Below are 19,279 nucleotides of genomic sequence, written 5' to 3'. Positions count from 1 at the left end.
GGAGAGAATAAAAGCGAGAGTGACAGAACATTAGGCATTAGAGGGAAAGACAGAATGAAAAGACACAGAGATAGAATCAGAGCTACAGAAACCGAGGGCAACCCGCCCGAGGGCCGCGGCACTAATACCAGATGTTGCCTTTCAAAAAGGAAACAAAATCTGAAACCTGTTACCTCCTCTTCAGAAGGAGCTGTTCCTCAGGGCCGCGACATCAGGGCAGGATGAGAATAAGGCCAAAGTTAAAACTGAAAACTGTCCCCGGGGGCCTCCCCGCAGTGACTTTGTCTCTTGCCTGGAAGGACCGACAGACGGGTGAGCGTCCTGAGTCTAAGAGAATCTGCGAAGACACAGAGGCCACTTTTTACTTTCGTTTAGAAAAAAAAAAGGGGTGGGGGGCTGTTCGTTCACTTACAACAACGACAAAAAGAATCCCACCACCACGAAAAAGAAATCGAGATGCTGGAAAAATGAGGAAAAGAAGGAGCAGAAGGGGCCGAGGGACGCGAAAGACGGGAGGGGAGAGGAAAGGCTCAGGGCGCGAGGGACGCGGCGGGCACCAACAGGAAGCGCAATCTCATTTATCTTCTCTGGGCTTCTCTTTTAAACACAAAAATCTTCATAAACCACACTTACCCTCCAGGATGCCTATCGTATCAGGACTTTTACAATAAAGTAACTGAGCTTTAAAGGCGACAGAAGAAAAAAACCAAAGCAGCCCCCAACTTCGGACTAGGGAGCGCGCTGAAACATAGCAGGAAGAAGACAGGAAAAATCGTCATGGCATTTATGCCTTGAACACCCTCCCTTCCTCACCCCCGCACCCCTGTCCCGCCCACACCCCAACCGCAGTAATTGAATTGTCACCTGCCCCCCATCCCGCCCCAGTGCTCCAGGGCCACTTGGGAAGCTCGGCTTTGCCAAGCGCCCCCGGCCAGTGAGAGCGGCGCAGCCGAGCCGGCGCCCCAGAAGCTGAGGGGTTACACACGTCTACGCAGAGAGGCGCACCGGACACGGTAATTAGGAGCAATTCACACGCTCTCGGGCGCACGGAAACTACAAGTCACGAAATTTTCAACGCTTCTCCTCGCCCACTTTTTTCCACTCCTTCCCTGGCGCGCCCCCTCCCCTCCCGGAGGCACACAGTGGAGCTTTTGGAGTTTCGAATCTTTCGGACACTGTAGAATGCGGGGCTCCCCGGGCGCGGGCCCGGCCAATCAGAGCGCCGTCTGCCTCCTCTGGCCAATGGCAGGAGCCACATTGTTGTCCAATTCTGTCTAATGGAGCCCTAAGGAGCAACAATAGAGCTGGCGAGCTGCTCATTGAGAGTCTGGCAGCGCCGGGCAACTGGGCCCCGGCTGCGCGCAGCGTCCCGCGAGCACCGCGAGGGGACGCGGCACGAAGAGAGTCCGGTCACGGGTTCCAACCAGGCGGCCGGCAGACAGGCCTCCGACCCGGATTTCTGAAGGGAGAGCTGGACTGCGCTGCGTTCTGAGGGGTCCGGAAGTTTGGACATGGTGACTGAAGGAGGGTGACGTAGTCAGATCAGGGGCCCGGGACAAGGCGAAGAGGCCAAGAACGCCAGCGTCGCCAGTGGAGCCGGGAGGCGTGTGCAGCGCCGGCGGAGGAGGAGGATCCCGCAGCCCTAGGCAGGTAGTTGAGGGCCTCAGGGAGAGCAGCGGGTGGCGACCTGGTCTGCCGCCCCTGTTGAGGAGGCCCGGCCCCGTGGGCCTTAGGGACGGCGCGGCCCGAGGGTTCTGGGGGAGGAGGCTCCTAGAGAGGAGGTCTGAGACTCTCGGACGGAAACACGACGACTCTGTCCCGGGCTCTGGCGGGACAGAGAAAGCGGGAAGCAGAGGGAGACCGCGGCGGAAGCGGTGAGCTGGGCCTGCTTGGGCCTTGCGGGGCTGCGGCGCGAGTGGGACTCCAGTGTCCGTTTGTGGCCACTTCGGATGGCGACTCCCCTGGCTCGGTGAGGCCTACTGGGCCATGCGCGTTCTAGGACCCCAACTCTGAGATCAGAACGCAGGAGCCTGGGCTTGAGCGGGGTCCCCAGGGGCCCCAAGGCGGGGAGGGCGTGTCTGAGGACTCTGTCCCTAAACCTGGAGGGGAGGGTAAGGGAGGACAGTGTGAGGTGGTCTTCGAGAAAGATCCCCTTCCCGAATTACCGAACTTTTCTCAGGATACGTCTTCTGCCCCGACTTCTCCAGACTGCGAGGCTAAAAAATTGCACCACAGATTTTACCCAATCCCTTCCCCCAGGCTTTGCTTGTGGGTTTTTTTTTTTTTTTTTTCTTACACATTCCCCATCTCCCGGGTGCGGCCCCTGGATCCCGGACACCCCCCAGATCAGCTGCTTTTCACTGTTTTCCTTGCCCATGAAGCTCATCTTTGGGCTGCGTTTGCTTATACAGAAAGTTTCTTTAGCTGAATTTTTCTCTTTAATACTTCCCAATCCTAAACTAAATCTACATATATTTTCTCTCCCACTCTCTGGAGGCCCGCACGGTGGAACTTTTTGGGGCTTACATTTTTACGGGTCCCAGAGCCACTGGGCCTAACTTTGGCGGAGTTGTTTCCTCGCTCCCACTCTAGTTCCTAGAGCTATTCTTTCTGCTCCTGGTTTTTCTCTCCAACGCTTCTGTCCCAACCTGCATTAAAAACAAAAAGAAACAAAACTCTGGCCCAACCAGCTCAACTCTGCAACTCCGCCTCTCTCTCCTTCCCTTCACCCTTCAACCTAACTGACCGTTTTGCTCCCGGTTTTCCTGTTTTGCCCTTGGCATCTTCCTAACTTCTGGGCCAAAACTGTCTCTCTAATCCCAGTCCCGTCAAACTAACATTTCTCTAGCCCGTCTCACCCCAATTAGGCTAAACTTTAGAGAATCATCTTTCCTTTTTCAAATGCTCATTACATCCATCCGAATCAGTGACTTTCACACTTTACATGTCACTTTATTTTTTTTCCAGCGGAATCACTGATTCAGACAAAATCTAACCCCCAGCGTGTAAAGCAGGTCTAAGAGCAGCCGTGGGGAGTCTAGGGAGGAGGCGCTCGGGCTCTGGAGGAGGTTCCGACTGCTCCTTTTCCCAGCAATTCGGGCCCCGCTAGCCCAGCCTCTGCTGCCCAAATTTCCCTTTCCAACTTGGGTTCCTCAAGGCTGAGCTTCAGCCTATCGCGCGGTGTGCTCCTCACCGGGGTTTCTTCCCTCTCCCACCTTCTTTCCCATCAGGTCGTGTCATGGAGCTGCGCTCGGAGCTGCCCAGCGTGCCCGGCGCGGCGACGGCGGCAGCGGCTACAGCGACGGGGCCGCCTGTGGCGTCGGTGGCGTCGGTGGCGGCGGCCGCGGCGGCCGCCGCATCACTACCGGTGAGCGTGGCAGGCGGCTTGCTGCGGGGGCCGCCGCTGTTGCTGCGGGCAGCCGAGAAGTACCCGCGGACCCCCAAGTGCGCACGCTGCCGCAATCATGGCGTGGTGTCTGCACTCAAGGGCCACAAACGCTACTGTCGCTGGAAGGACTGCCTGTGCGCCAAGTGCACGCTCATCGCGGAGCGCCAGCGTGTCATGGCGGCGCAGGTGGCGCTGCGCAGGCAGCAGGCGCAGGAAGAGAACGAGGCGCGCGAGCTGCAGCTGCTCTACGGCACTGCCGAGGGGCTGGCGCTGGCCGCCGCCAACGGCATCATCCCCCCGAGGCCCGCCTACGAGGTCTTCGGTTCAGTGTGCACCGCCGACGGCGGGGGACCTGGAGCGGGAGCGCCCGCGGGGACTGGAGGCGGAGCCGCGGGCGCAGGGGGCGCAGGTGAGAGCGCGGCCAGGCCGCAGGATCGCAGCTCTGGGGTACGCGGCCCAGGAACTTGTCACTGTTCAGAAAGAGTAGAACCCCGGTGTCCAGTCGCCCCGACTACTAGGGTTCACCGCTCGCCTAGCGTCGGGTATGGGGCGTGGGTACAGAAACTCTGTTCTTCCGCTTCTGAAGCATTTGCACTTCACCCCTTTTTCCCGCTGTTACCCAAACTCAGGCAAGTCCCTGCTTCCTCCATTTGTCTTCTCCCCAGGTGGAAACCTGCGCATCTCATCTTCCTTCGCTCTGCGCTTCTCCACAGGCCCCTTCCCTCGGCTACTTCCCAACTCTGTTAAGAAATCCAACTTCCTTTAACCGACCCCCACCCCACTGCTTTCCCTAGGTATTAAGAAACCCTCGTTTCTTTTCCCCATGTAATCCCCCTTCTCGCGTTCCTAACGCCCTCTGGACAACCGCTTCCTTCGCTCTCCCTCCTTCTAGCTTCTTCCGCACCTCCCCGGTTTCTCTGGGTCTGCTTTCCTTTGCCTTTTACTCTTCGCTGCCTGGCCCCACCCTCTTTTTCTGGACCCCGGTGGCTTTTGCTGGGGAGGGAGGAAATTAGGCCAGGACCATTGAGGGGAAGGAGGGATCAGCTCTAAGCTTGGGAGAGAAGAACTTATTAGGTCTCAATTTTGGAAAGAGTGGATTAGAATTAGGGGTTCTACTTCTGCCTGTAGAGAAGCTTAGGACCTCCTAGATAACTAAGGCCCCTTTCCTTACAGGCTGCGCTGCCCAGGGCAGGCATCTTCTATACAGTGGGCTCTTCTTTACAGCTTTATATTGCCTCCCGTTTGAACCCTGGACCAGGCCACTTCTCCAGGGCAGCGCAGGACTGGAAAGGAAGTTAAGGGGGGAGGTGTTGGAGCACAGATGTGGGAAGAGCAGGCTTGAACATCGACTTTACTGGGCCCGAGGGGGGATTCTGGGTACAGAAAGAGAGGGAGCCCTGGGGTCAAGGAAAGAGAGACAGGGCTGTAGGGGCTCTGAGCGGAAGGAATGCTAGAGCAAAAAAGGAAGAGGGGCACTGGAGCCTAGTGAATAAGGGCTGTGGGGCTGAGGGAGAGGAAACTAAGATCCAAAGGGCTGAGGTGCTGTGAGTGTGGTCTTCTAGCTAACCGCTCCTCACGACACGTTTTCTCCCCTCCCAGAGGCCAAGTTGCAGAAGTTTGACCTGTTTCCTAAAACGCTGCTTCAGGCAGGCCGCCCAGGCAGCCCGCAGCCACCGCCGGTGAAGCCCTTATCACCCGATGGCGCAGACTCGGGGCCCGGAACGTCGTCCCCGGAGGTGCGGCCCGGCTCAGGCTCGGAGAACGGCGACGGCGAATCCTTTTCTGGTTCGCCCCTAGCTCGGGCCTCCAAAGAGGCAGGTGGCAGCTGCCCAGGCAGTGCTGGCCCTGGCGGCGGCGAGGACGACAGCCCGGGCTCCGCTAGCCCTCTGGGCTCTGAATCAGGTTCAGAGGCCGACAAAGAAGAGGGTGAGGCCGCGCCGGCGCCCGGGCTGGGCGGAGGCCCGGGTCCACGGCAGCGGACGCCGCTGGACATCTTGACCCGCGTCTTCCCAGGCCACCGGCGAGGCGTCCTGGAGCTGGTGTTGCAGGGCTGCGGCGGCGACGTGGTGCAGGCCATAGAGCAGGTGCTGAACCACCACCGCGGGGGCCTGGCGGCCGGCCTGGGCCCTGCGGCGCCCCCAGATAAGGTCGCTGTGGGTGCCGCAGCAGCTGCAGACGACGCGTGGCCGGGCCGTGTCGACGCCTCCGCCGCCGGAGGGCCCGGGCTGCCTGCGCCGCTGCAGGCCGGGCCCGCCGCACCGCCGCACCACAGACCCTTGCTGGCGAGCGCCATGGCGCCTGGGGCGCTGGGCTCCTTGAGCAGCCGTTCCGCCTTCTCGCCGCTGCAGCCGAACGCCAGTCACTTCGGTGCGGACGCGGGCGCCTACCCGCTGGGCGCGCCGCTCGGCCTCAGCCCGCTGCGCCTGGCCTACTCGGCGGCGGCGGCGCACAGCCGCGGTCTGGCCTTCATGGCGCCCTACTCTACCGCCGGCCTGGTGCCCACGCTCGGCTTCCGCCCGCCCATGGACTACGCCTTCAGCGATCTCATGCGCGACCGCTCCGCCGCCGCTGCGGCAGCTGTGCACAAGGAGCCGACCTACGGCGGCGGCCTGTACGGGCCTATGGTCAACGGTGCTCCGGAGAAGCAGTAGGGCGAGGGGCCTGGCAGCTGGCCGGTCCCCAAACAGAAACCCTAGTCCTGTCCCCGCGAGTCGCCTACCCCTCTTCGCCCAGCGCGGCTTCTGCGCCCTGGCTGGGGTCCTCTCACTCCAAGGTGGTTTTGGGGTTTTGTTCTGGAGGTGGATGGGGAAGGCTGAGCAAAGGGGGAGCAGCTACGGACAGGTGCAGGTGTTCTCGGAGTGGGTGCGCCACCTGGGTCCTCATCTTCCACCCAAAGAGGCTTGACCGCTCTTCAAGCCTCCGCAGCCCCCTTTCCAAAAGGCCGGGAATTTAGGAGAATTAAGAGGCTGCGACAGCAGCGCAGGGTCCTGCGGCTCCTTAGCTGTGCTCATCCGGTTCTCGGTGGATGGCGGGATAATCTGAGAGTCTTTTCTGTGTCTCCCCAGCCCCTACTTTAAAAAAATTTAAATGTTCACTCTAACAAATATAAATTTAGGATGTATAAATCTCTTGGCACTGAGTTGAGCCTTTGGGACACACGTATATATCGATACAATTATAAAAAAAAAAAAAAAAAGGAAATGAGTTCTAAGGTGCACTTTCCTTGTTGCGGTATTTGTCGCTCTCTTTGTTGCTTATGCCGATAAGCATGGGTTTCCTTGGTGCAGTGTGTTTTTATATATGTATAAATCTATATATAATCTATACATATATATATACAAGCCAGTGTAAAATATTATAAAATGGAATTCTAAGTTATTAATTGTAATCTGTAGGTGACCTCGGTATTAACGTAAAAAACATTCAAAAACAAGCAAAAAAAGGACAAAATGGAAAAAAATTAGACTGCGCGCATTGTACTTATCAGGTTTATAGATTAAATATATTGGAAACTCGGGACGAATCCTGCCCACCTGCCCCTCTTGCCTGCGGCTGGTCTGTCCCTAAGGAGCCGTGAAGGTGCGCGCTGAAGCAGGAACAGAGCGACGTGTGACTGAGCCAGAACCGCCCGCTCGCGGGCCCATCCTAGCCTCCCGGGACTCGCCAAACGCCCTGACTGAAGGGCCGGCAGCGGAAAACGCTGCTGCAGAGCAGCACTTCGTGCTTTCCTTTGCATAGATATGAGCTAGAAATAAATGTTATTTTCTAAGAAAACAATGCGGAATCCCGTCCCGCTCCTCGAGAAGTGGGGGGTGGGAAGGCACGGGGGGTAAGGTCTTGATTTCCCGCTCAGGCCGCGGTGTTAAGGAGATGCGTGACCGAGGTCCCGCGAGAGCTGCGACCCTCGGGGAGACTGGGAGAGAAAACTTCCTGTGGTACCCGGGAGGACGTATCCTACCAGAGTGGGGCGGGGCTCACAACCTCCGAAGGACCCGCGACCGCTGCGCAGCGAGAACCAGCGTGTACCCCAGCTTGGGCGTGCAGGCTGCTGAGGGGTCGCCTTGCCAGGGCTCTTAGTTTTTAGATCGCGGGCCCGAGCCTTCACAGGGATCTTGCAAGAATGGGGCCCAGTTCCCGCCCTTTTCTGGGTGCAGATTTGGGTATAGCTCAGGTCGCACACATTGCGCGCCCCATTTCAGAGTTGGAACCACAGGCAGCGGAGGCCAAGGCTGAGCAGAGTGACTGCTACCATTCTCCTGACAAGGGCTACTGCCTGGGAGTTACGGGGTCGTGAGGGTTGGGAGTGGCAGGCTGCCTTCCTTGAAGCAGTGTAATACGGGAGAGTGGCCGCGAGGACGCGACTTCGAGCTAGACCTCGTCTCTCACCCTTTTCACCTTCGCTCCTCACGTCGAGCTGAGCAAATTAACCGCTCCTTGGCCGACCCTCTCCTTCAACCTCCAGTCCCTCTCTCCCGCTCCCCGCAGAGTGACTCCCCAGCTCCAGGAAAAGAGTGACTCCTCCCCTCGGCTGGGTCCGGCGATATCCCAAGGTAAACTTCTGCGGCCGGCTCTAGTTCCGCCAGGCAGTGAAACTTAATAGCAGGACAAGAAAACCGTTTAATAAAGAAGGGCTTTAATGGGGAACTAATTTGATTGAGTTGCCTAATTCCACTTTAATTGGAAAGGAGGTTTGGCTGTCTGGTGAAGAAGTACGAGCGCGAAGAGATGAAAGTGGGGGAGAAGGACCCAGAGAAGAAAGATGCCGGCAAGAGCCGTGGACGAAAAGGGGAGTAAAAAGGAGAAAAAAGAGGGAGAGAGGAGAGAGAAGAGTTAGAAAAAAAAGAGGAAGGCGGGGGGGGGGGTGGGTAGGGGGAAGCGTGCGGGAGCTTCTGAGAGTGTAAACTTTCTTGCCCTCGGCCGCCGCGCCCGCTAAAGCCCCCGTGCGCTCCCCCTACTCCAGGCCTTGGAGCCTCCCAGCCTCGCTTCGCAGGGCGGTTCCGGCCGCCTCTTCTCCGTCCTCTGCCCCACCGCACCCAAGGTGGAGCTGAGAACGCCCTGGGTCTGTTGGTTTCGGGAAGGACCTACGCTGGATCCCCTGAGGCTTCTCGGTTCCCGGCGGTCCTCTTGCCAACCGGAGAGGGCGGCAGTGGACCCGCGTTACTCATTCCCAAGAACATCTGGAGCGTCACAGACTTCAAGACTATTATATTAGTTAATCCTCACAGCAAACCAGGGTGGATCTAGAGAATTGCTTATTACCGGCCGCATTTTACAGGAGAGGAAACTGAGGGCCATCTGGTCCAGGGACTTGTCCAACCTTCCGGGACCCTGGATCTCCTCGCCTCTCCACCGCCCGGGTGGGTCTTCCTCTCCTCTCACGATGCGGGGTCTGCTAGCCAAGAGTGGGCGGTTTGCGGAAACTCCCCTTCCATGAACACTGGCGGCCCAGAGAGAAGCGGCATGCCGGGAGCGCCCAGGCCTCAGCTCCAGGCTGTCAGCACCTTCGGGTAGCGCTCAGGAAGGCTTCGTAAGCGGTGGGGGTTCCAGGAGTGGGGTAGTGGGTCACCCGAGGTCCTCCCTTACCGGGCACAGAGCGTCTCCACCGCCCAGGCCCCGCTGTGGAAGCACAGGTCGGTCAGTCACAGCCCTTGGCGCCTGGGAACGTCCTGTGCCCACTACACTCTCCTGCCCCGCTGCCCATTGCACAGTCAGGAACAGGAAGGCTCAGAGACCCGCAATGACTCGCCTGGGGTCGCACACCCAGGCCCCAAGGAGCCAGAATCTGAACCCCGGACTCTCTGGCCTGCTCTCTGGCCTGGTGTTAGGGGCAGGGGGGCGAGTGAGACTCTTCTTCTGGGAGCTTCCGCAGCCGGCAGGAGAGGACTGCAGGCTGAACCCCGCTGGGATTAGCGCCAGGGAGGAGTGTGGGGTAACCTGGTTGCAGGCGGCGCTCGCACCCTCGAAGGAGAGGTCAACTGCGGCAGCGTTACCTCTTTTCCTCTTGGGAGAAAGGGAAGCTGGAGTCCCCTTCCTGACCGCAATTGTCCACGTTTATTCCCGAACGCTTCCCGAAGCAAGCTGGAGCTGACGCGGCCTGGGCACTGGGAGGATGCGAACCCAGGCCGCCGCGGGGAGCCCGGACTGGTAGGGGAGACAGACTTGAAGTAGAAGGCGTCCTTTCCCTTTCCGCGCCCCACCCCACTGCACAGCAGCAGCAGCAGCGACACACTACTGAGTACCTACTGTGTGCCAAGTCCTGTACCAACCATATTCCCCAGAGATATCCTGCTCAGTGGGCAAGAAAGAGCCTAGAGATGGGAGTCCAGGCTCAGGCTCTGGCTGGGTAATTCATTCTCTGATTACTTCAGTTAGCAAATATTTGCAAAGCACTTACTGTATGCCAGGCCCAGTTCTAGGACCCTGGGATACTGAAGTGCACACAGGGAGGTCTGGCCAGGGAAAGGCCACTTCTGCAAGGCACTCTGCCTCAATTAAATGGTGGAAGAATGGGGTCTGTCTCTCTGGGTACTGCAAGGAGTAAATGAAATAATATGCACAAGCTCTCAGCTCAATGCTTGCTCACTAGGTGTTCACTATTACAATTCTCATATTTTTTGGTGTGGATGTTGTGGTCCCATCCAACAAAGGAGTCAACAGCTCAAAGGGATCCAGTGATGGGATCAAATGGGACTTCTGGGCCCTCTAAAGTGTCACAGATTATAGAAGACATCCCGCCCAGGGCAAGGGGCCATACAGACAGGTGGGAGAGTGTGATTCTGTAAATGCCTCAGAGGAAGTAAGCCAAGTCCTGAGGGGGTTGGTGAGGGGCAGCATTGTGATCTGTGGTAGGAAGTTGGGGAGGCAGTCAGGGGTGCCGCTGGACTAGCAGATGGAAAGGAAGGAGGTGCGGACAGTCTGGTGAGGTTGCACAGAGTCGGAGGTTAGATCACCGAGAACCCTGAGTGCCAGAAAATAGGCCAGGACCTCAGTACTGGGAGTTGTTGACAATAAGACCTGGTAAGATTTGCATCTGTATTTGCTAGATTATTTATAAACAGGCCCAACCTCTCTTTCAGGAGCCATGACAAATGATAGTGCCAAAAAGGAATCAGTGGAAATAGGGAGAGGGAGAGAAGAGGGCCCCTTCAAGAACTGCTAGGAGCCAAACTACCCACTGCTGATACAGTGTGGGGAGTAAGGGAGGAAGAGGGCTGATTCCCACCTGGAGCAGAGACAAGATTGGAGGGTGGTTAAAAAAAAAAAAAAGCTTCGTGTTTGACTTCAGAGTTTGAGGCACTGGCAGGTCTTCTCAGCATGGACACCATATGGTAAAAAAGAGTCAGCTGTTATCTTGGGAAGAATGAGGTGGCCCAGCTCCCTGTCCCCAGAAGACACAGGACTCCCTTAGTGGAGGCTATGGGCCTGGGAAAGTGTTGAGACCCTCTCACCATGTCTCTTGGTGCCAAGAGGACTGGCCTCTTAAAATCATTCTCTTAAAATTTTACACCCTGTTAAGGTCATTGTTCTGAGAGAGACAGCCTGTCCTTGAGTTAATTGTGACACCAAATCCTAAATGTCAGGGCTCCCTACTTCTAAAAGTCCGTTTCAACCTGTCTCTGCTCTCTGCTCCCTGAAGCTGTAGTGTCAGCTGCTTTTCTCCCCTCTCCCCATCTGTTCACTCCTGCCTCCCCACACTGTGCTCCTCAGACCTACATAACAGACCGTGCCTTGCTCATGCAGGTCCCCTCTGCCTGGAATGCTCTCCTCTTTTTCCTCTTCTTTAAGGATTCTCCTCACCTTCCCTAGGGTCCAGCTTCACAGGTGGATTTGCTGTGAACCAATGAAGCTTAAACTTCAGGGCTGCCCACCTGGTATGTTCCTCTCAAGGTCTTGCACTTTGCGCACACAGTCAAGTGGTTTCTATCCTAAAACTTCAGGCCCCGTTAAAAACTGCATCTGCCATTGCCCAGTTTAGCTGTACCCTTCTGGCTGCCTGTTCCTGTTAACTATTGTTGCATGACAAATGACCCCAAAATGTAGTGGTTAAAGCCATAAACCATTTTATTGTATCATTTGTGGGCCAGGAATTTGGGTAGAACTTGGCTGCATCATCTTTTGTTTCATATATCGTTGACCAAGATCTCTTTGTGATATTCAGCTGGTAGATGTGTTGGTCTGGAGACCCCAAGACAGGTTCAGTCACACATCTGATTCCTTGGAATGGATGGCTGGAAGGCCGGGCTCAGCTGGACAGTTGATTGGAGCACTTATATGTAGTCCTTCCATCATGGTATCCTCAAGATATCAGACCTCTTACATGTTGACTCAGGGTTCCAAGGCAGATGTCCCAGAGAGCAAAGTGGAATCTACATGGCCTTTTATGACCTAATCTCAGAGATCAGAGAATGTGGCAAGAGTCAATTATTTGTAAGTGATTGACAAACAAGTCATGCTGACTTAAAAAGGAGGAATTTTCTCCTTTTTTCTTCTTCATAATGACAATGATCATAATCATAGACATTTACAGCTAAAATGTCCAGTGTATCTCCGGAAGAGTCGGAGCCAGGTGCTCAAACACCACCAGCTGAAGTGCTTTTCTCTGTCTCTTAGATCAGCTGTGCTCTATGTTGTCTTCATGTCAGGCAAACTGTCTCCAAATGAAGTGCACATGGGTATCATTGGCCTCAGGCTTGCATTCTGCTTTCTCTCCCAGTAGTTAAACAAACCTCTTGGAACTGACTCATTGGCTAGACTTTTGTCATCTTTCCATCCCAGAACCAATGGGGAATGGGACCTACTGGAAAATCAAACTTTCAGGATAGCTGAATGTTTGCCCATTTCAGCCCTGTATAGTCTTTGTCTTAGCATTTTAGGGTAGGAGCTTTAGGAATATGTTACTTGTTTTTCCATTTTCTTTTCCAAAGGCTACTGAGATGCTGCAGGTATTCTTTGATTTGGCATCTTGTGATGTGCCCTAACAGGGCCATGGGATCTTATTAGAGTGAGAGTTCACTCATTCTGGCACTAAGAAATGCTTTTCCAATGTGCTTTTTATTTTGAAAACTTTTTATTACAAAAAATTTCAAGTGTATAAGAAAGTAGAGAACAGTATAATAAATCTGAATCTTTGTATACTAATTACATAACTAATGATATCTAACATTTTGTCATATTTATTTCCACCTTGGTGAAAATAAATATATTTTATATTTATTTATTTTCACCTTTGTGAAAATAAATATTTTCTTTGGCTTATTTAAAAGCAAATTACAGACATTGTGAAATGTCACTGTGAAATACCTCAATATGAATTCCTCATCTCTAAAACATGAGAATATTTTCTTACAAAGCCACGGTACACTAGTATACTATCAATATTAAAATAATTCCTTTATATAACTTAATACTCAATTTATATTAAAATTTACCTAATTGCCCTAGTTGGACATACTTTTTAAATTTAACAGTTGATTTGTTCAAACCAGGATTTGGTTCCCTATAGCAGACACTGTCAGAGCCCCACCCATAGCCCTTGGACCTTTTAGTCTACTAGATTTCCAACTTCCAAGATCAGTTTCCCTGTGCCTATGGGCTTCTATTCTAGAATCACAAAAGGGAGAGACATACCAAGCTTGTAATGGTGGGACCCATCCTTCCTAGAAGAAGGCAATAAGAAGGCTCATTGTTTGTAGAGAATTTAAAACAATAATAATACTAAAAGTTGGTCTGCTTTTTTTTTTTTTTTTGAGACGCAGTCTGGCTCTGTCACCCAGGCTGGAGTGCAATGGCATGATCTTGGCTCACCACAACCTCCGCCTCCCGGGTTCAAGTGATTCTCCTGCCTCAGCCTCCTGAGTAGCTGGGACTGCACGTGCCACCACGCCCAGCTAATTTTTTTTTTTTTTAGTAGAGACGAGGTTTCACTGTGTTAGCCAGGATGGTCTCAATCTCCTGACCTCGTGATCCGCCCGCCTCAGACTCTCAAAGTGCTGGGTTTACAGGCGTGAGCCACCAAGGCCAGACTACTTTTTAAATTGTTAACATTTCCCAGCAATACTGAGCAATGTCAGAGATAAAATATTTCTCACCTCAAAAAATTTTTGTTGACGGTCTAAATTCTAAACAATCCCTGCAGAGATTGTTGAGTTTAAATTGTGTGTGTGTATACACACAAACACACACACACAGACACATACAAACACTATATATTTCTTTATTTACATATATCTCAAATTATCACAAGTATTCTTTTTGGTTTACATGCAGTGAAATTGATTTTTTCATAGTACATTTCTAAAAGGTTGACCGTATGTATAGATTTGTCTAACTACCATCACAATCAGGATTCAGAACAGTTCTATCACCCCAGAAAACTTCCTTGGGCTGCCCCTGCATAATCAAACCCTCTCCCCTACCTACTCCCTGGAAACCACTGATCTGCTCTCTGTCTTTACAGCTTCTTCTTTTCCAGAATGTTATACAAATGAAACTAGACAATACGTAGCCTTTTGAGACTGGCTTCTTTCACTTAGCATAATCCCTTTGCGAGTCATCTAAGTTGTTGCATGTGTCATTAGTTCATTCTTTTTATTGCTAAATAGTATTCAATGTCATTAATCTACCAGTATTTGTTTATTCATTCATAGTTACAGGACATTTGGGTTGTTTCAGTTTTTGGTAATTATAGATCAGGTTGCTATAAACATTCACAAACAGGCTTTCCTGTGATCATAAGTTTTCGCTTCTCCAGGTAAATACCTCCCCAGTCCCAGAGGAGTTTCTGTTTCTAATCTACTCTTTGTCTCTATAAATTTGTTTAGTCTGAACAATTCATATAAATAGAATCATACAACATATGGTCTTTTGTGACTGGCTTCTTTCACTTAGCATAAATGTTTTTAAGGTTCATCCATGTTGCGTTATGCATCAGTTCATCATTCCCTTTCATAGCCAAATAATATTCATATATATATATATATATATATATATATATATATATATATAATGTATCCATTCATCAGTTGATGGATGTTTGGATTGTTTCCACTTTTTGGCTATTGTGAATACTGCTGCTATATGTTTTCATTCTCTTGGATATATACCTAGGAGTGGAATTGCTAGGTCATTTTACTCTATGTTAACCTTTTGAGGAACTACCAATTTTTTTTAAACACAGCAGCTGCATCATTTTACAATTCCAAAAGCAGTGCAATAGGGTATCAGTTTCTTCACATTCTCACCAATACTTGTTTTTATATATATATATATTTTTTGAGATAGGGTCTCACTGTTGCCCAGGCTGGAGGGCAGTGGCACAATCACAGCTCACTGCAGCCTTGACCTCTGGGCTCAAGTGATCCTCCCACATCAGCCTCCCGAGTAGCTGGGACTACAAATGCATGCCACCAGGCCCAGCTAATTTTTAAATTTTTTGTAGACATGGGGTCTCCTTATGTTGCCCAGGTTTATCTTGAATTCCTGGACTCCAGCAATCCTCCTGCCTCAACCTCTCGAAGTTATGGTATTACAAGTGTGAGCTACTGTGTCTGGACATTTTAATCTGTCTTTTAAATTCTAGCCATCCTAGTGGGTGTAAAGTGGTATCTCATTGTGGTTCTGATTTGCATTTCTCTGACAATTAATAATGTTGAGCATCTTTTCATGTGCTGTCTGGCCATTTGTGTGTCTTCTTTGAAAAAATGTCTATTCAAGTCATTTGACTACTTTGAAATTGTATTTGTCTTTTTACTATTGAGTTGTAAAATTTATTTATGTCTTCTAGATACAAGCCCCTTATCAGTTAGATGAGTTACAAGTATTTTCTTCCATTTTACAGTTTGTCTTTTCACTTTCTTGGTGGTGTCTTTTGTAACACAAGTTTTTAGTTTTGATGAAGTCCAATTCATCTATTTTTTTTTCTCTTTTGTAGTTTGTATTTTTGGTATCACATCTAAGAAGCCACTACCTAGACCAAGGTCATGAAGATTTACACATGTATGTTTTTCTTCAAAGAGTTTTATAGTTTTAACTCTTATATTTAAGTTTTTAATTCATTTTAAGTTAATTTTTACATATGTTTGAGGTATTGATCTTAATTCATTCTTTTGCATGTGAATATCCAATTGTTCCAGGATTAGTTGTTGAAAAGACTATATTTCAAAGGAAAAATGCTTGAAGGAATGGTGTACTCCATTTCCCATGATGTGATTATTACACACTGCATGTCTCCATCAAAATATCTCACGTGCCACATAAATATATACACCTACTATGTACCCACAAAAATTAAAAGTACAAAAATTTTAAAAATAAAGACTACTTTTCCCCCATTGAATTGTCTTGGGACCCTTGTCAAAACTCAGTTAACCCTAAGAAGAACTTTGACAATGAAAGAAAACAATAAAACCTAAACTAAAAAGGATTCTCAATTAACCACAAATGTGGGGGCTTATTTCTGAACTTTGTTTATTCTATTGATTTATATACCTATCTTTATACCAGTACCATACTGTATCAATTACTGTATATTTGTAGTAAGTTTAAAATTGGGAAGTATGAATCTTCCAACTTTGTTCTTTCCTAAGATTATTTTGGCTATGTGGTGTTCCTTGAATTTCCACATAAATTTTAAAATCAGCCTGTCAGTTTCTACAAAGTAGTTAGCTGGAAACTGATATGAATAGCATTAAATTTGTAGATCAACTTGAGAAGTATTACCATCTTAACAATATTAAGTCTTTACCCATGAACATGGGATGTCTTTCTATTTATTTGGGTCTTTAATTTCTTTCAATATTTTGTAGTTTTCAGAGTATAAGTTTTGCATTTCTTTTGCTAAATATATTACTAAGTATTTTACTGTTTTTGATATTACTGTAAAATAAATTGTTTCTTTAATTTCATATTTGGATTATTCTTTCCAAATGTATAGAGATATGATTTATTTTGTATATTGACCTAGTATCCTGCAACCTTATCAAACTAATTTGTTAGTTCTAATTGTATTAATTGGGTTCCTTAGGCTATTCCTTTCATGTCTTCTGAAAACACAGATAGTTTCTCTTGTTCATTTCAAATCTGGATGCCTTTTATTTCACTTTCTTGTCTAATTTTCCTGGCTATAACCTTCAGTAAAGTGTTGAATATCAGCAGCAAGACTGGATATCCTTGTTTTGTTCTTGTTCTTCAGGTGGAATCATTTAATCTTTCCCCACTAAATATAATGTTAATTGTTATTTTTTGTAGATACCCTTTATCAGGTTGAAGAAGTTTCCTTCTATTCTAGTTTATTGAAAGTTTTTATTATGATGAGGTGTTGAATTTTATCAAATGCCTTTTTCTGAATCAATTGGGACAATCATATGGTTTTTAACATCTATTGATGTGGGTATATTCTTTTTTTTTTTTGAGATAAAGTCTTGCTCTGCTGTCTAGGCTGGAGTGAAGTGATGTAATCTTGGCTCACTGCAACCTCTGCCTCCTGGGTTTGAGTGATGGTTCTGCCTCCATCTCTCAAGTAGTTGGGACTACAGGTACATGCCACCAAGCCTGGCTAGTTTTCGTATTTTTAGTAGAGATGGGGTTTCACCATGTTGGACAGGCTGGTCTCAAACTCCTGATCACAGGTGATCTTCCTGCCTCAACCTCCCGAAGTGCTGGGATTATAGGCATGAGCCACTGAACCCTGCCATGATATGATATATTTTATTAATTGGTTTTCAAATTTTAAATCAGCTTCATAATCTTGGGTTAAATCCCACTTGGTCATGTTGTATAATACTTTTTGTATATTGCTGGATTTAGCCTGTTAGTATTTTGTTGAGAATTTTTATATCTATATTCATAAAAGATATTGGTCTGTAGTTTTCTTTTCTTGTGATGTCTTTGTTTGGTTTTGGTATCAAAATAATGCTAGCCTCATAGAATGAATTAGGAAATGGTCCTTCCTCTTTGATTTTTTGGAAAAGTTTGTGAAGAATTGGTATTAATTATTTAAGTGTTAATATTTAAGTGTAGAATTTGCCAGTGAAACCATCTGGGCCTGGGCTTTTCTTTATGAGTGTTTTTTAAATTACTAATTCAATCTCTTAACTTGTAATAGATCTATTCAGATTTTCTATTTTTCTTGAGTCACTTCCGGTAGTTTGTGTCTTTCTAGGAATTTGGGTTCCTATTATAATATAATAGGGAATTTGTTCCTTATTTTTTTCTGTCAGGTCAGTAGTAATATCCCTTCTTTCACTCCTGATTTTAGTAATATTTTTGAGACAGTCTTGCTCTGTCACCCAGGCTGAAGTACAGTGGCACAATCTTGGCTCATCACAACCTCCATCTCCCAAGTTCAAGCAATTCTTCTGCCTCAGCATCCCAAGTAGCTGGGATTACAGGCATGTGCCACCACACCTGGCTAATTTTTGTATTTTTAGTAGAGATGGGGTTTCACCATGTTGGCCAGTCTGGTCTCAAACTCCTTACCTCAAGTGATTTGCCTGCCTCAACCTGACAAAGTACTGGTATTACAGGTGTGAGCCTTGCCAATTTTAGTAATTTGAGTCTTCAGTTTTTTTTACTTGGTCAGTCTAGCTAAAAGTTTGTCAATTTTGTTCATGCTTTCAAAGAACCAAGTTATTTTTTATTTTCACTATTGTTTTTCTTTATTTCCAATTTATTCTTTATCATTTTCTTCTTTCTGCTTCCTTTTGGTTTAGTTCACTCATTTTATTGTTGACTGTTGATATGACTTGCCTCTGTGTCCCCACTCAAATCTCGTCTCTAATTGTAATCCCCTTTTTTGAGAAAGACCTGGTGGGAGGTGATTAGATCATGAGGGTGGTTTCCCCGGTGCTGTTCTTATGACAGTGAGGGAGTTCTATGAGATATGATGATTTTTTAAAAATGGCCATTTCCCCTGAACTCTGTCTCCTGCCACCATGTAAGATGTTCCTTGCTTCCCCTTCACCTTCTGCCTGACCATAAGTTTTCTGAGGCCTCTCTAGCCATGTGGAACTGTGAGTCAATTAAACCTCCTTTCTTTATAAACTACTCTGTCTCAGGTATTCTTTATAGCAGTGTGAAAATGGGCCAGTACAAGTGGTGACATTTCTTTATATACTCTCTATACAAGTACTTTGTTGAATATAATTTACATGTATTTTCTTCCAGTCTGTAGATTGTCTTTTCATTGTCTTAGTATCTTTTATTAGATTTATACCTGTTTCAGTCAATTGTGGTGACTTGCACCTTAGTGCATTTTCATTGTCTTAGTATCTTTTATAGAGCAAAAGTTCTTAATTTTTACTAAGTCTAATATAAAAGCTATTTACGACAAACCCACAGCCAATATCATACTGAATGGGCAAAAACTGGAAGCACTCCCTTTGAAAACTGGCACTAGACAAAGGTGCCCTCTCTCACCACTCCTATTCAACATAGTTTTGGAAGTTCTAGCCAGAGCAATCAGGCAAGAAGAATAAATAAAGGATATTCAATTAGGAAAAGAGGAAGTCAACTTGTCTCTATTTGCAGATGACATCATTGAATATTTAGAAGACCCCATCATCTCAGCTCAAAATCTCCTTAAGATGATAAGCAACTTCAGCAGAGTCTCAGGATACAAAATCATATCTTTTCATATCGAATTGTCTTTATACCTTTGTCAAAAGATCAATTGGTCACCTTTCTGTGCATCTACTTCTGGACTCTATTCTGTTTCACTGATCTGTGTATCTATCTTTTTGCTAATACCATGCTATTTTGATTAGATTTAGAATAAATATTAAAAGTGGGTACCATGAATTCTCCAACTTTATTATTCTTTTTTTTTTTTTTTTTTTGAGACGGAGTTTCGCTCTTGTTACCCAGGCTGGAGTGCAATGGCGTGATCTCGGCTCA

At 48.5% G+C, this 19,279-nt stretch overlaps 1 protein-coding gene across 1 annotated transcript; it reads left to right on the top strand.

The window, feature by feature from the left end:
• Positions 1-1,314: 1,314 nt before the first annotated feature.
• Positions 1,315-6,492, top strand: DMRTA2 (DMRT like family A2). Its single transcript, XM_002750806.6, has 3 exons — positions 1,315-1,650; positions 3,231-3,797; positions 4,988-6,492. Exons 2-3 carry the CDS (start codon positions 3,239-3,241, stop codon positions 6,037-6,039), a joined length of 1,611 nt encoding a protein of 536 aa, XP_002750852.1. The 5' UTR covers positions 1,315-1,650; positions 3,231-3,238; the 3' UTR covers positions 6,040-6,492.
• The last annotated feature ends 12,787 nt before the right edge of the window (positions 6,493-19,279 follow it).

Source organism: Callithrix jacchus, chromosome 7 (genome assembly GCF_049354715.1).
Source record: "Callithrix jacchus isolate 240 chromosome 7, calJac240_pri, whole genome shotgun sequence".
Classification (NCBI taxonomy): domain Eukaryota; kingdom Metazoa; phylum Chordata; class Mammalia; order Primates; family Cebidae; genus Callithrix; species Callithrix jacchus.
Note: the sequence above shows the minus strand (reverse complement) of the source record. Positions and strands in the feature narration are given on the sequence as shown.